This window comes from Diceros bicornis, chromosome 3, assembly GCF_020826845.1.
Source record: "Diceros bicornis minor isolate mBicDic1 chromosome 3, mDicBic1.mat.cur, whole genome shotgun sequence".
NCBI classification, from domain to species: Eukaryota; Metazoa; Chordata; class Mammalia; order Perissodactyla; family Rhinocerotidae; genus Diceros; species Diceros bicornis.
The window spans coordinates 102,571,596-102,587,322 of record NC_080742.1 but is presented as its reverse complement, the minus strand read 5'-3'; the positions used below and the strand labels follow the sequence as shown (position 1 = coordinate 102,587,322).

The 15,727-nt window shown below is 42.2% G+C and overlaps 1 protein-coding gene across 1 annotated transcript in view; it reads left to right on the top strand.

Annotated features, from left to right (window-relative positions):
* The window catches only part of PTPRN2 (protein tyrosine phosphatase receptor type N2), a 911,136-nt gene that overhangs the window by 321,818 nt on the left and 573,591 nt on the right, over positions 1 to 15,727 (top strand). Inside the window, exon 6 of the mRNA XM_058535313.1 lies at positions 3,900 to 4,260. Within this exon, the coding sequence (XP_058391296.1) occupies positions 3,900 to 4,260 (361 nt within the window). The remainder of the gene's footprint in view (positions 1 to 3,899; positions 4,261 to 15,727) is intronic.

Sequence of the window (15,727 nt, the reverse complement as noted above, 5' to 3'; positions counted from 1 at the left end):
TAACTTGTCCAAAGTTACACAGGTTACACAGAGTGATGCTGACAGGATTGGGCCAGTCTCCCAAATGAGCCTTCTCTCCCCTTAGCTTTATTCCACGAACACTTGTGGAATGTGTGGGTGAGTGGATTCTACTCTTTCTCATGTGTAAACACTATGGGTTAAGCAAGATACCTAGAGGAATATCATTTCAGTGTAAACTTTGGCATTTCAGCAAACTTTGGCAGCAGTTCTCAGATGCTTCATACACACAAAGTGGACCACAGCAAGAATGCCCAAACTAGATTTCTCTGACATATGGTATGAGGAATTAATGTACCAGGAGTGTCCACACCATGTGCTAGAAGTTGGTCGATGTTCGTGCTTTTAGGTTGCTAATTTCCAGATTTGGGCAACAACAGTCTTAATTATTGAGCATTATCTTAGGAAACCTGATGTCATAGGTTTGTTGAATGGAAGCTTAATAGGTCTTCAAAATAAGGGCTTTGAGAATAAGTCATAGAATTTTAAACTTAAAAAAGAGGAATAAAAAGTACAATTGCATGCCTCCTCCTCAGTTGATTTATAGATTTCTTCCTGCTTTAAAGAAAATGAAGGTATAAGAAAGTGGAGTAAATAATAGTAGGAATCACAGTAGTAGTGTAGCCACCAGCACTTCTGTGCCAGCGCCATGACTACCACCCCATTTTAGAGATGACTTAGAGGTTAAAGAACTCACCAAAGCAAAGGTCACTAAGCCTGTGAGCATCCGAAGTGGGATTCAAACCCAGGCAGCCTGGCCTCAGTCCAGCTCCATCTACTAGCTCTCTCTTTCGAGATGTGGAACCACACAAGAGGAAGCAACCACAAGAAAGCTTTTCCTCACTGCTCATTTTCCCAGCTCCCAGGCCTCTTGGTTATGGGGTGGGCACCCTCACCTTGAGGCTGCAGTAAGCTAAGCTCCCCACAAAACACCATCAAGCTGGCCATTGTTTACCGAGGACCTGGTGTGACTTGTGAAAACTGATGTTTTCTATTATTTCTACAGACTACTTACTGAAATGTTGTTTTTCCCTTTTCACCTTAATTTGGTTCAGAGCATAAACGGACCCAAAATACATTATTTATCCCAGTCTACTGCACAGATTACATTCTGCTGCAATTTGTTGTGTGCTATGTTCAGCCTGGCTTGTCCTCTAACTGGAGCTCTCCAGGTCAACTGCAACTAAAGGCCCTGTGAGTCGAAGCTCCAGGTGAGGCTGCATTCACAGCAAAGAGGAGAGATGCTCGTGGGCACATTGATGAGCCATTTGGATGCGGATCCTCGGCCCCCAGTGCTGTGACCTGACTGAGTGTTCAGAGACAGCCTTTCTGAACGGCTGAGCTTAAGATTGACACTCACCCCTAATTTGTGGGAGACTGCTGGAGGGGCTATTTGTTGTGGTAGCATTTTGTATTTCTCTCTCTCTAATGAGTCTTACTTTCTCTTTCTAAAGGAAAGCTGTTGATTTCAGCTAGTACTCAGACAAAATTAAACAATTTGGGTGACAGCTAAAATCACATCATTTTAGAAATAAAAATAATCTTAGAGATAATGTCCAATCTCCGTCTTTGACAGAAGAAAATTGAGCCTCAAAAGGCCAAGTGATTTTTCCAAATTCATGTAAGAGAATGAAAACTAGAACCCATGTTAACCCATTCCTGATTTCCAGCTTTCTACACTAAAATTGATCCCAAAAGACTGAACCCAAGTATTTTTGAAAATAGCCAAATTGTGGCATCAGAGCCACCTGTCTTAAATTCAGTGATGGTTGCACATCTTAACTAGATCCCAAGGTAAGCACCCCATTGACTCAACATTCATCATGTGCCTCAAGAGAAGTGCATGTAGAAAACATGAATGGGCAAGATTTTAAGAATTGATGGTCCATGGACCCATACCACACCATGAAGGGGGCTCTGCGTATGCCTCTAGGATAGCCATAACCTTTTTGAAAGTCTCAGAGTTGGAAATTATTGTGTTTTTCCATGAAATTTTGAGGGTTTTGATTACTGTTTCAATCTCTTTACTTGTCATTGGTCTACTCAGATTCTCTATTTCTTCTTGATTCAGTTTTGGGAGGTTGTATGATTCTAAGAATTTATCCATTTCTTCTAGGTTATCCAATTTGTTAGTGTATAGCTTTTCATGGTGTTCTCTCATAATCCTTTGTATTTCTGTGGTGTCCATTGTAATTTCTCCTCTTTCATTTCTGATTTTATTTATTTGAGCCTTTTATCTTTTTTTCTTAGTGAGTCTGGCTAAGGGTTTGTCAATTTTGTTTATCTTCTCAAAGAACCAGCTCTTAGTTTCCTTGATCCTTCCTATTGTTTTTTTAGTCTCTATTGCATTTATTTTTGCTCTGATTTTTACTATTTCCTTCCTTCTACTGACTTTGGGCTTTGTTTGTTCTTCTTTTTCTAGTTCTTTTAGGTATAATGTTAGACTGTTTGAGATTTATCTTGTTTCTTGAGTAGGCCTGTATTGCTATAAACTTCCTTCTTAGTACCATTTTTGCTGCATCCCATAAGTTTTGGTATGTTGTGTTTTCATTTTCATTTGTCTCCAGGTATTTTTTGATTTTTCTGTTGATCCAATAGTTGTCACTCCCACATATAGACCCAAGAGAATTGAAAACATATGTCCATGTGGAAACTTGTACGTGAATGTTCACAGCAGTATTATTCACAATGTCCAAAAAGTGGAAACAGCCCAAATGTCCATCAGCTGATGAATGAACAAAAAGTGCTATATCCTTAAAATGGAATATTTTCAGCCATAAAAAGAAATGTGGCTCTGACACATGCCACATGTGGATGCATCTTGTAAACATTATTCTGCGTGAAAGAAGGCAAACACAAAAGGCTATGTATTGTCTGATTCTTGTATATGAAATGTCCAAAATAGGCAAATCCATGGAGACAGAAAGTAGATTAATAGTTGCCTGGGGCTGAGAGGCGTAGGAATGGGAATGGGTACAAGGTTTCTTTTTGGGGTGATGAAAATCTTTTGGAATTAGACAGTGGTGATGTTTGCACAACTCTGTGGATGTACTAAAAAACACCAAATTGAGTGAGTTTCATAGTATGTGAATTGATCTCCGTAAAACTGTTACTAAAAAATGAATTCAGGGGCTGGCCAGGTGGCCTAGTGGTTAAGTTTGCATGCTCCACTTGGGTGGCTGGGGGTTCGCTGGTTTGGATCCTGGGTGTAGACCACCATCAAGCCAATCTGTGGCAGTGTCCCACATACAAAACAGAGGAAGGCTGGCACAGATGTTAGCTCAGGGACGATCCTTCTCAAGTAAAAAGAGGAAGATTGGCGACAGATGTTAGCTCAGGGCCAATCTTCCTCACCAAAACAAACAAACAAAAAAACAAATGCAATAATGAATATGGATTATGGAACTTGGTCAATCAGTGGAATGAAAAGGATCGTGCCTATTTTGGGTGTGCATTTCAGATGCTCGGTGATGTTTATTGTCTTTTTTTTTTTTTGAGAAAGATCAGCCCTGAGCTAACATCCATGCTAATCCTTCTCCCTTTGCTGAGGAAGACTGCCTCTGAGCTAACATCTATTGCCAATCCTCCTCATTTTTTTCCCCCAATGCCCCAGTAGATAGTTGTATTTCATAGTTGCACATCCTTCTAGTTGCTGTATGTGGGACGCGGCCTCACCATGGCCAGAGAAGCGGTGCGTCGGTGCGCGCCCAGGATCCGAACCCGGGCCGCCAGTAGCAGAGCACACGCACTTAACCGCTAAGCCACGGGGCTGGCCCTCGGTGATGTTTAATGCCTTGAAAACTGAGACCAAATGCTATTTTGGCATGCATGGCTGATGATGGAGACTCACCTGCTGCTGTTTTGTTCCCTGGCCCCTGCAGGGTGAGGACCACCTGGCTGAGAGCATGCTGACTTACGTGACCCAAACCTCTGCTCTGACCTATGTCCCTACACTCCGAGCAGATTACCCTGTGGGCCGCCCACTGCAAACCCTCAGCCGGCTCCAGCCCGACGAGCTCAGCCCGAAGGTGGCAGGTGGTGTGGACAGACAGAATCTGGTTGCTGCGCTGGGCACCTATACGGCTCGGAAGCCCCCGGCATCCCTCAGGGAGGGTGACCTGGGACCGCGCAACATTCTGCGCGCACCTTGGAGAATGCTGAGGGTCCTCTCAGCCCCAGCTGCCCCCCAGAAATGGCCTTTGTCTCCAGAAGATTCCAAAGACCCCCTGGTCAGGGGCGATGGTAAGTCAGCCTCACCTACCCGCTTTGGTGTTCTTGGTGTTGGCTCATTTCTGGCTTTCTGTCGCCTGCCTGGGCCAGCCCTGCATGTGCTCTTCACTATTGTGAGCGTCTTTTCAGACACATCAGCACTTCTCCTTAGGGAACAATGGCAGAAATGAGGTGCACTGTGAGAAAGTGAACCTTTGGCATTCTCACTTTCCTCTGGTGCTGGTAGAAGAGAAGTTGGTCATATTCGTGCTGAATGTGAATCTCTCCTAGGGGTATAAGGGGCATCAGTGTTTAAACCCCTTCCCTACAATTTCACAGTTTTATGACTTTATTGATGAAGATGATAGGTTGGGGAACATGGCCAAATCTGGCCCTCAAATTTTGTTGGCTGCATAGTGTTTTGGAAAATTGAATGAGCACTTTTAGATTCGGCTCATGCTTTCATTGTCACACGCCTCACCACTCCTTATGGTCAAACTCAAGCCCCACTCACATGTTTATGATTCTTTGCCTTGTCCTCAGAAGAACCCAGTCTGAAGCTAACGGCACTCACAATGGAGTGTGTGTACTGTGTGGCCCTTGAAATGACTGCCTTTCAGTCACTTCCAAATACCATGCCTTCCGTATTTGTATGTGTGTTATGTACCTGTTAGGATTGTCGCACGGGAGGAGGAGTATGTACTGGTCCCCACTCTTCTATAAGATGCAGAAGGCTGTCATCTATTATTTTCTAACAGCCCTTTTCTGAGACCATAAAATATAAAGTGAGATTCTTATAAAATATAACTTCTCCTTTGAAGATATACAAATAATAAAATCAAACAGATAACAGATTTAAAAAAAATATTGACTGAGAATCACATTCACATTAGCACTCTATTTTCTATAAGTGAACGTTTAATTGAATTTGCTCTCACAGTCTTCTTTTGTAAACGTTGCTGCTTTTCAGCTAGGTAGCCCTCTCCTCTCTCTTTTGTCCATATAACCATTGTGGCACTTTCTAAATGGAAGAAATGCAAAGTTATAATTAGAGGGAAGGATGTGTGGCCATTAGTAATGCTTTCTCCTTGTTCCTGTCTTGGGAAAGAAAGGTGTATGAGAAAACAGATTCTGCACCTGACTAAGAATTGTTTGCACCTAAATGCACCATTCGTGAGACTGGTATTTATCTACGGGAGGTTGCTATCCTGAGGAGCTCCTTTCCCTCCAGCATGTTCCTTCTGGGGGCTGTTTCTCCTCTGCTTTAAACCAGGCACTACACTGAGAAATCCCTTTTGTCTGCCCTGCTGCCGTCTGCGCTCTCGTGATTGCTAGGCTCTAACAGTGCTCCTCATCTTCTTGTGTGGCTTTCAGATGGTTGTTGTACTTTCTGCTCTTCCCTAGCTCAGTATCATCTCACACCTCTGCTGTAAACACGCTGCTGGGGGCGCCCTCAGCCACCCAATGGCCACGTGGTGGGCTCTGCTTGGACTCCCAGGTCCTCCCTATGGTGTCGACTGCCCCTTCTCCATCTCCCCGTGTTCTCCTGCTTTGGTGCCTCCCCATGTCATGGACTGTCGGGTTGTCCTCTTCTCTTTCTCTCTAATCATCCCTTCTCTGTCCTTTCTCATGTCCCACAACTTAGAAAGTCCCATCTATTGACTACTTCTGTCATAGTTATTGGAAATAGGAAGAGGTAAATACTACTGCTCCAACCAGAGGGACTTAAACCCATCACCACAAGTGCGTTCACAGGTAGAATATGACATGTGTCTTTGCTTGTGCTGCTGCTACCGCTCTGATGAGCTTCCTGCCTTCCCATTGCTTGGTACCTTCCCATTCTTCTTCACGCCCCCCAAGGTGCAGATCTTCAGGAACATCCTCTTTGAAAATGCTTTCTCTACTCTCCAATGACCTTTATTAACTATATAATTTGCTTGCCATTTTTTCTGTGCTAACTTGCCATGTTGGTTATCTTTTTATATATACTGTCTTCCCAGCTGCACTGTATGCTTTAAAAAGCGTCATGTAAAATGTCAATCACAAAATAGAGAGAATTGTACAACGAACCCCCTGCTTGCATCACTGGGCTTCAACAAATGGCAGCTCCTGGCCTCTCTTGCTACTACTGTGCACCCACCACCTCCCTAGTCTCCCCCATCACCAATCATGTCATCTGTCCATATTTCAGTATTATTTTGCTGAAAGAGAAGGACTCTTTTATAAACCTAACCATAATAGCTTTATCACATATTAAAATTAATAGCAATGTCTTAATATCACCAAATATCTAATCAGTGTTCAAACTTCTCAGTTGTCATAAATTTTCTTTGCAATTGGTTGTTTTGAAGCAGAATCCAAAGGAAGTCCATTGAATTGGTAGATATATCTGTTAAGCTCCTTTTAATCTGCAGAAGATTTCTCCTCCCTCTTTTTTCTTTCCTTGCAACATTTTTTTAAAAACTAGTTCACTTGTCACTAGAGCTTTTTTTACATTCTGGACTTTGCTGATTGCATCCCAAAGATAACGTGTACCTCGTTCCTCTGCCCTGTACCTCCTGTAAACAGGAGCTAGCCCAGAGATTTGACCCTTTGTGTTCAGTGTTTAGCAAGAAGGCTTCAGAGGTAGCGAAGTGTCCTTCTGTGAGGGAGACACTGTCTAGCTGTATCTTATTTTAGCATCCAGCAGTCGTGGGCCACTCATGTCTGTGTCAGATTTCAACTTGATTGTTTGAAAAGTGCTTGATCCCTCAATAATATGAGCTCCACCCCACCCGACTCAAAGGATCTGCCCTGTACTTTCCTCCAGAACACATCTCACAGTCTGCAACTGCATATTTGTGTGATTATTTGCTGAATGCTGGTCTCCCTGTAGACCATAAGCTGTAGGAAGACGTTAAACTGCCGTTTTTCTGTCATTGTGTCCCAGGGCCCAGCATGTGCCTGGCCCAGTATTTGCTAAGTGAATGAATGAGTGGATTCTTCCATATAAATGGTCTCATTTGCTCTTCATGTCAACCTTAAAAGATGGTATTATTGTCAATCTTATTTTCCTGATGAGGAAACTGTAGTTTGAAAGGGTGAGTGATGTACTTACCCCAGAAGTCAGATCACTTAGGACAGAGTTGGAGCTCTTAAGAGCCAACTGTCTAGAATGCAGGTTTAAGCATAATTGACTTTATTACTCCGGCTAATTGGTCCTGAACCCTAATGCTTTAAATGTCCATTCAGATCCGAATTTTGGCTTTCTCTGACTGTTCGTTGTGTGCAAAGTTGTGTGCTGAGCCTTCAGGGGGAGCAGAGGAGCAGAATAAGATCACCTGGGGGCAGGGTCAGCCGGAGTGGGAGGATAAAGATTTCTCTTACAGATTTAATGAAAAAGGACAAGAAGAAAAGACCAACTTTCCTCTAAATTTTCAGTCCAGGGCTTCCCGAGGTTGCCTCTCCAACTCAGTGCACTATTGGGATTTAGTTGATGTTCGACGATAACAGATACCAGGTGGGCAGTTTTACGGCACTGCCTGGAAAAGTGCCCATACCACGCAGTGTGACAACCCTGGGCTCTTGTGGAAAGTTCAGGTAGATTCAATGTGCCACTTGCACAGAACCCCTGTGAAGGGCAGCGCACGGACTGCCCTCTCCACGAAACCCAACTTCACCTTGAAAGCAATAGTTTGAGAAAGTCAGAAGGGAGGTCAGAGGGCTGGTATGCCACAACTTCTCAAGAGGGTGCAGCCCTGGAGAACTAGATATTTTAGGCACCCAGAGGGCTGCTACGCCAGAGCAGGAAGGGAGGATCCTGTGATAGCGCAGAGGGCAAGAAAACTTCTGTGTGACTCAGCACGGTGGAATCCAATATGTGACCCTCAGAGTTCAGGTTTCACACAGAACTACAGGAAAATCCACCCATATCTGCTCCAAATAAGTGATAAATAAACCAGGCTGCTGACTTAATGGGTGTGGCAAATGTTCATTTGGTAAAAACTTGTCATAGAGAAGAGACCCTTTTCCTTCATTTATTCATTATTTACACCTCGTCTCCTTTCGGAAAGCTTTAAAGCCACATAAAATGGAAAGACTTACAGGATATAGGATAATGGAAAGGCCAGACTGCTGCACAGTGCTGTAGTGCCAGGTTCGGCCATCATCTAGGCCAGCTTCTCTAACCGGAATGCAGTGTCCTGGCTGCCACCAGGTGGGAATGCTCCTGTTAGAATGTTATTCTGTAATTTCATGATCAGTTTGTTATGAGAATCAGAATTTGTAAAAGATTATTTGTTGTACTTTTTTCCAATTATAAACATAATAAATGGTTACTACGCAAAACTCGAATAATAGATAAGTAGAAAAAAGAAAACAAAAATCACCTTTAATCTCATCACCACGAGATAAGTGCTGTCAGAATTTGGTGTACATCCTTTCAGTCCTGTGTGTGTGTGTGAGACCTTGCACTGAGCAAGGCCCACTCAGGTGCAGCCAGAAGCAGCTATATCTCCGCCTCTCCTGTCTTTTTAATGTATTCACAAGGGCTAGTTCTTCCTCGCACCCTGGATTAAAACTCAGGCAAGTCCCATGAACTCAGGGTGCTCTTAGGTAATGAAAGTACCGTGGTCACTTTTTATATTTAAATTTTTAAAATTGTGGTAAAATACACATAACATAAAATTTACTATGTTAACCATTTTTAAGTGTTCAGTTCAGTGGTATTAAGTACCCTCTCTGTTGTGCAACCACCACCATCACCATCTCCAGAACTTTTATCTTTCCAAACTGAAACTCTGTCCTCATTAAACACTAACTCCCCATTCCCCTCTCCAGCTCCTGGCACCACCATCCTGCTTTCTGTGTCTATGAATTTGATGACTCTAGGAACCTCATATGAGTGAAATCATACAGCATTTGTCTTGCTGTGACTGGCTTATTTTACTCAGCATAATGTCCTCAAGCTTCAACCATGTTGTAGCATATTGCAGGATTTCCTTCATTTTTAAGGTTGAATAATATTCCATTGTATGGATATACCACATTTTGCTTATCCATTCATCTACTGATGGACACTTGGGTTGTTTCTACCTTTCCGCTATTGTGAATAAAGGCTGTTATATTTAAATTTCTAAATTAACTTTTATATTATAAATTTAAGATGTGATCCTTTTAAAAATATCTAAACAGTGCAGAGGGTACAAAGTGAAATCTGAAGTTTCCTTCCCTGTGGCCAGCCCTCCTAGACCTGCCCCACACCCAGAGGTAAACTGCCAGTGTCTGTGTGTTCTTTGGATTTCCTACGCAAAACCAATGTATCCGTACATCTGTGTTTTAAAAAAATGGGATTCTAGTGTTTGTAAGATATTGGAACTTGCTTTTTAAGCTTTGGGTGGCTTGGACATCTTGATGTCAGTGTGTCTGGACCTGCCTCATTGTTGAAAGCTTCAGAGTGTCCTTCATATCACTGCTCCATAATCCGTTTAGTTAGCTTGGAGCTTGCGTTTCTCATTGAATATATTGTTGTCATTTTGCTGCTTTATTAAATGCATTTCCATTACATTTTTTATGGAGGTGTAATATTCAATCATATGTATGTACCATAATACATTTAAATCAGTTCTATATCTATATATATCTATTAAACTATGTATAGTTTGTCAATCTTTGCTATTCACATAATGCCACAATTAACACCCTTATGCATAAATCTTTTTCAGATCATAGAACCTTGACTGCAGTTTTCCCCTGGCCTCAGTGGTCACTAAGTTTTAACAAAACCTAAAGTCATTCCTTTTTATACAAAAATACTCTATTTTTTAGAGCAGTTTTAGGTTCACAGCAAAACTGAGGGGAAGATGCATAGATTGCCCATATACCCCCTGCCCTCAGTCATGCACAGCCTCCCCCATTATCAACATCCCCACGGAGTGGTACATTTGTTATAATCCATGAACCCACACTGACACATCATCATTACCCAAAGTCCATAGTTTACATTGGGGTTCACTCTTGGTGGTGTACATTCTGTGGGTTTGAACAAACGTATAATGACATGTATTCATCATTATAGTATCATACAGAATATTTTCAGTGCCCTAAAAATCCTCTGTGCTTCACCTATTCATCCCTCCCTCCCCCTTAACCCTTGGCAACCCCCTGTCTTTTCACTGTCTCCATAGTTTTCCCTTTTCCAGAATGTCATATGGTTGGAATCATACAGTATGTAGCCTTGTCAGATTGGCTTCTTTCACATAGCAATATGCATTTAAGGTTCTTGTCTTTTTATGGTTTAAGAGTTCATTTCATTTTAGCACTGAGTAATAGTCTATTGTCTGGATATACTGCAGTTTATGCATTCACCTACTGAAGGGCATCTTGGTTACTTCAAAGTTTTGGCAATTATGAATAAAGCTGCTATAAACACGCATGTGTGGGTTTTTGTGTGGACATAAGTTTTCAACTCCTTTGGGTAAATACCGAGGAGAGCGGTTGCTGGATCATCTGGTAAAGATACTGGTAATAGTATTTTTAGTTTTGTAAGAAATAAACTGTCTTCCAAAGTTGCTGCACCATTTTGCATTCCCACCATCAGTGAATGAGAGTTCTCGTTGTTCCACATCCCCACCAGCATTTGAGGTTGTCAGTGTTCCGCATTTTGGCCATTCTAATGGGTGTATAGTGGTATCTCATTGTTGATTGAAATTGCATTTCCCTGATGACATACGATGTGGAACATCTTTTCATTTGCTTACTTGCCATCTGTATATCTTCTTTGGTGAGGTGTCTGTTAAGGTTTTTGGCACATTTTTGTAATCAGGTTGTTTGTTTTCTTATTGTTGAGGTTTAAGAATTCTTTGTATATTTTGGGTAATAGTCCTTTATCAGATGTGTCTTTTACAAATATTTTCTCCTGTCTGTGGCTTTTCTTCTAATTCTCTTGATAACTGTCTTTCTTAGAGCAGAAGTTTTTAATTTTAATGAAGTCCAGCCTATCAATTCTTTCTTTTATGGATCATGCCTTTGGTGTCGTATCTAAAAAGTCATTGCCAACCCCTAGGTCATCTGGGTTTTCTCCTATGTTATCTTCTAGGAGTTTTATAGTTTTGTGTTTTACAATTATGTCTGTGATCCATTGTGAGTTAATTTTTGTGAAGGTTGTAAGGTCTGTACCTAGATTCATTTTTTGCTTGTGGATGTCCAGTTGTTCCAGCAACATTTGTGGAAAAGACTATCTTTGCTCCACTGTATTGCCTTTGCTTCTGTGCCAAAGATCTATTGACTGTATTTATGTGGGTCTATTTTTGGACTCTCTGTTCTGTTCCATTGATCTGTCTATTCTTTCACCCTGTTTTGATTTCTATAGCTTTATAGCAAGTCTTGAAGTCACGTAGTGTCAGTCCTCCAACTTTGTTCTTCTCCTTCAATATTGTGGTTGTTATTCTGGGTCTTTTGTCTCTCCATATAAACTTTAGAATCAGTTTGTCAATATCCATGAATAACTTGCTGGGATTTTGATTGGAATTGCATTGAATCCATTGATTAAGTTGGGAAGAATGGATGCCTTGACAATATTGAGTCTTCCTATCCATGAACATGGGATATCTATCCTTTTATTTAGTTCTTCTTTGATTTCTTTCATCAGAGTTTTGTAGTTTTCCTCATAAAGATCCTGTAAATATTTTGGCTAAAGTCGTTCTTTCAACTTAAGACTCAATGATGATAACTAAAGAATTATGGAAACCACCTTGGGGGATTCATCATATACAGTTTTCTAAACAGTTAACTAGAACCAATGACAAATAATATGCTACTGGTGATAGCTCCCAATCTAATCCTTGCTCATTGATGAAACTCCAAACCAAACCAAACAGAAAACAAAACCTCTAACTACCCTGTGAGAACCCTTTCTTTCTTCATCTTGATTCTGCATCCTCTGGATCCTGGACTGAGAATTAGGAGAACTTAATGCACATTATCACTCTGCTGACTTTTGGCCTGGGTATTTCCTATCTCAACCTCTTCCCTACATACCTTGTTGTTTCTTCTGTTCAGGTGTCTTACTATGTTATAGCTTGAATGGCCACGGTAATGAGTGTTCTCTACCCCCACTATCATCTGTGCTAAAATGGATTCTATTGTACTAACGTGGAGTGTTCATTGGGGTGGAAGTCTGAACTTTCATTGACTACTGTCTGTGCAACTTCCTAACTCTGTGACTCTTAGCAAGTTTATTCATGAATTCACTCATTCACAGAGCACTTGTTGAGCCCCACCAATCATGCAGCCTTTCTGATTCTGTTCCCTCATCCAAGATAAGAGTTGTGATAAATGCATTTAAGAGCCTCTTCCTACTCAAACTTCCCATGACTGTGAAGTCCCACATTTGCCAGCTGTGGTGTCATCTTTCCCATTTGTGTGGGAATTCCAGCCTGAAAACTCATGCAGAGCAAAGAGTATACCCTGCATCACCCAGTCTCAGGAGGGCGCTGAACTAGGGCTTTCCCTTTTCATGGTGACAGTGATAGATTATTATATAGAAAAACCAGATTCCAGTGCTTCTATCATCCTGGAGAAAATATGCCCACAATTTTGGGATAATTGTCACTTGAAAGGAAGTAACTGCTGCCTTTTTCATTTTTAAAGAAATTCATTCTATCTGAATGAGGGCCATTATTGCTCAGTACTCCAAACCCAATCATGCCTTTTGGCTTTTTATGAAAACGGGACCAAATTAGCCACCTAATCACTGGAGCAAAGAGGCTGTCCCACAAGGAACTGCTGATAAACTCTTTATCCTAGATTCGTGCCCCTCTCTGGGCTTTATGAGCAACTTCTAGAACATAAGAAAGAAGGCACCTATGTTATCAAAGAACCTCTCATCTCAGTGAAACATAGTCCCATATTCGGTATAAAATGGCTGAGGCTATTATTTCAGCCAATTACCATGTCATGGGGTCAGCAAACCGCCCACTGTCTCCTGCAGTGGAAGAGAAGCAGGAGCAGGGCTGGGGGAGTCTCTGGGTGCTGCTCTGTGGCTTACACAGCAGGGATTACACCCTGCCTTACAGGCTTACACCCTGCCTGCCCAGCAGGATGCACCTGAATAGGTTGTCCACATGTGGGGTGAGAGCAGAGGTATGTGACTGGGGACCCTGGCTCTGCATTGCCCCAATCCCATGCCTTCCTCTCTGCCTGGGAGACAGCTTGCTCCCACTTCTGCACCGGCAAAGAATCACTGTTTTCAGACTGGGAAGAAACCCAGAGAGTCGTGCACTCTGCCCCACATGTCTCTTCTGCAGCATCTCTGGCAAATGACCTTTCAGCCTCCCCTTAAGTACCTGTGAACTCATTGCTTCCCTGGAAGGTCCTTTCCACAAGAGTCCAGCTGCATTTACTAGAAAGTTCTTTACATTGAGTATTGAGGTGAAATTTGCCTCTTTTAGACTGAAGGTGGATAGGGCTCCAAAAGGTAACTTATTGAACCACTTGTTCCTGCCGACTTTCACTGTTAACTCTAACAGGAAGGCCTTCTGGAACAACACAGAACAAGTGTGCTCTCCTTGCTGGCTGCGGACCCTCACATATGAGGTCATCCTCCTGTCACTTTTCCAGCTCTTTCCATTTCCAAACTGAAAATTTTGGGTGAGTGGAGACCACTCACCCTATGGTGAGTTTTTCCTTCTGAAGGCACAGGGTGGGACCAAGGAAAAAGCTGAAGAAATCAGAAGAAATTTTTCCCTTTCCCACATTTGAGGATATCACTGAGCCTCCACAGAGCAGAACTGGGGTCTTGAGGCCCCAGGGCATTCTGGGCAGTGATTGGTTTGGATATGATCATAAATTGAGTTCCTAACTGCAGATACATATTGGCCATACACACCTGGTCATCTACCATCTAGAACTTTGCTACTAAGAGAGAGTTCAACAGCTCTCACCATTCAGAGAGTATTTCTGTGAATGGGATCCAAATACTCTGCTGGTTCAGCCCACTTAGTTAATGTAAATTTCAGTTACCACCCCTGGTAGCCATCCTTGGAAAGTTTTATGTTCTAGTCTGCCATTTGCGACCCAGCACATGTCTAGACTGCTTCCCCGTGTCATAAGTCGGTTAATATTCTGAGTGTGCAGAGCCACGTTAATGTGAACCTAAATGAAATACCCCTTAGAAAGCAATCTGACTGCCAACCCCACCACCAACTGAATCACATAATTAATTCCAAAGCTAATTTGATATTTTTTTTGTTCTTTGCCTCACTATTACTGTAGTAGAGAGTTAGACTGGGTGTGTACTGAATTCAAGTACAAAACAGCATGGCCTGACTGAGCAACAGGTACTTTAGTCAGACTATAGTTTGGGGACTTTTCATTTAGCTAGTTGAGTGATATATGCCACTTAGCTGTGATACTCTAAGCTCCTCAAGTTGGAAGGAGAACACATTTTACTTTACTTGTGTTGTTTTCAGTGAAAATAGTCAGGAAGCTGACATGTGATTATGCCTAGTCTCCCAGGTGGAGGCCCAAATGAGGACAGAATAAAATATAAACTCTTACTGAATTTATCTGAATCCTTTGCAAAATACCTGAGAGTTGGATTCCAGCAATTAAATGGACTGTATACTCTCTAAACAAAAGGAGCAGGGTAAATTCTTTTTTTTTGTTTTTGTGAGGAAGATCAGCCCTGAACTAACGTCCACGCCAATCCTCCTCTTTTTGCTGAGGAAAACTGGCCCTGAGCTAACATCCGTGCCCATCTTCCTCCACTTTATGTGGAGGAAGCATGGCCTGACAAGTGGTGCATTGGTGCACAGCTGGGATCTGAACCCAGGCCGCCAGCAACAGAGCGCGCGGACTTAACCACTACACCACAGGGCCGGCCCCAAGAGCAGGGTAAATTCTTCATAATGATGATGGTGGTGGTGACGGTGATGATGTTGATGCTAATGATGATGATGATGATGATGATGGTGATGGTGATGGTGATGATGAAGATGGTGGTGATGATGGTGATGGTGATGACGGTGTTGGTGGCGGTGGTGATGATGATGATGATGATGTGTGCTTGGACATGGCTAAACTGTATACTCTCTTGTATACTTGGTGATAAAGGCACTTAGGAGGAAAGCTGTTATGCATGATTCACATCTTTGTTAAAGCAGTTTTGTAGTGATGTTATCTGCATGCCATTGCTTATTCTCTAAAGCTTATAACATTTTGTCTGGGAACCCTATTAAGACATATAATTTCAGTAGGTCAGGCCTGCAGCAGTTGTGCATGCAAGTTGATCTCATACTCCAGGCCTTACATATTTGATGTCCTGACATTTTGTGTAATTGCTCTGCTAGAGCCCACTTGGAGTATTGAAAGCTACTTAAAATGTCATTATAAGCTGGCCGGATCTCGGAATTATATGGTGCGGTTGATGGAACAAAAGAACATTCCACTTTGATGCGCGTGATATTTGATTGTGCTCATGCCGCAGTCTCCCTTCAATCCACCAGGGCTAGCTGGACTTTTT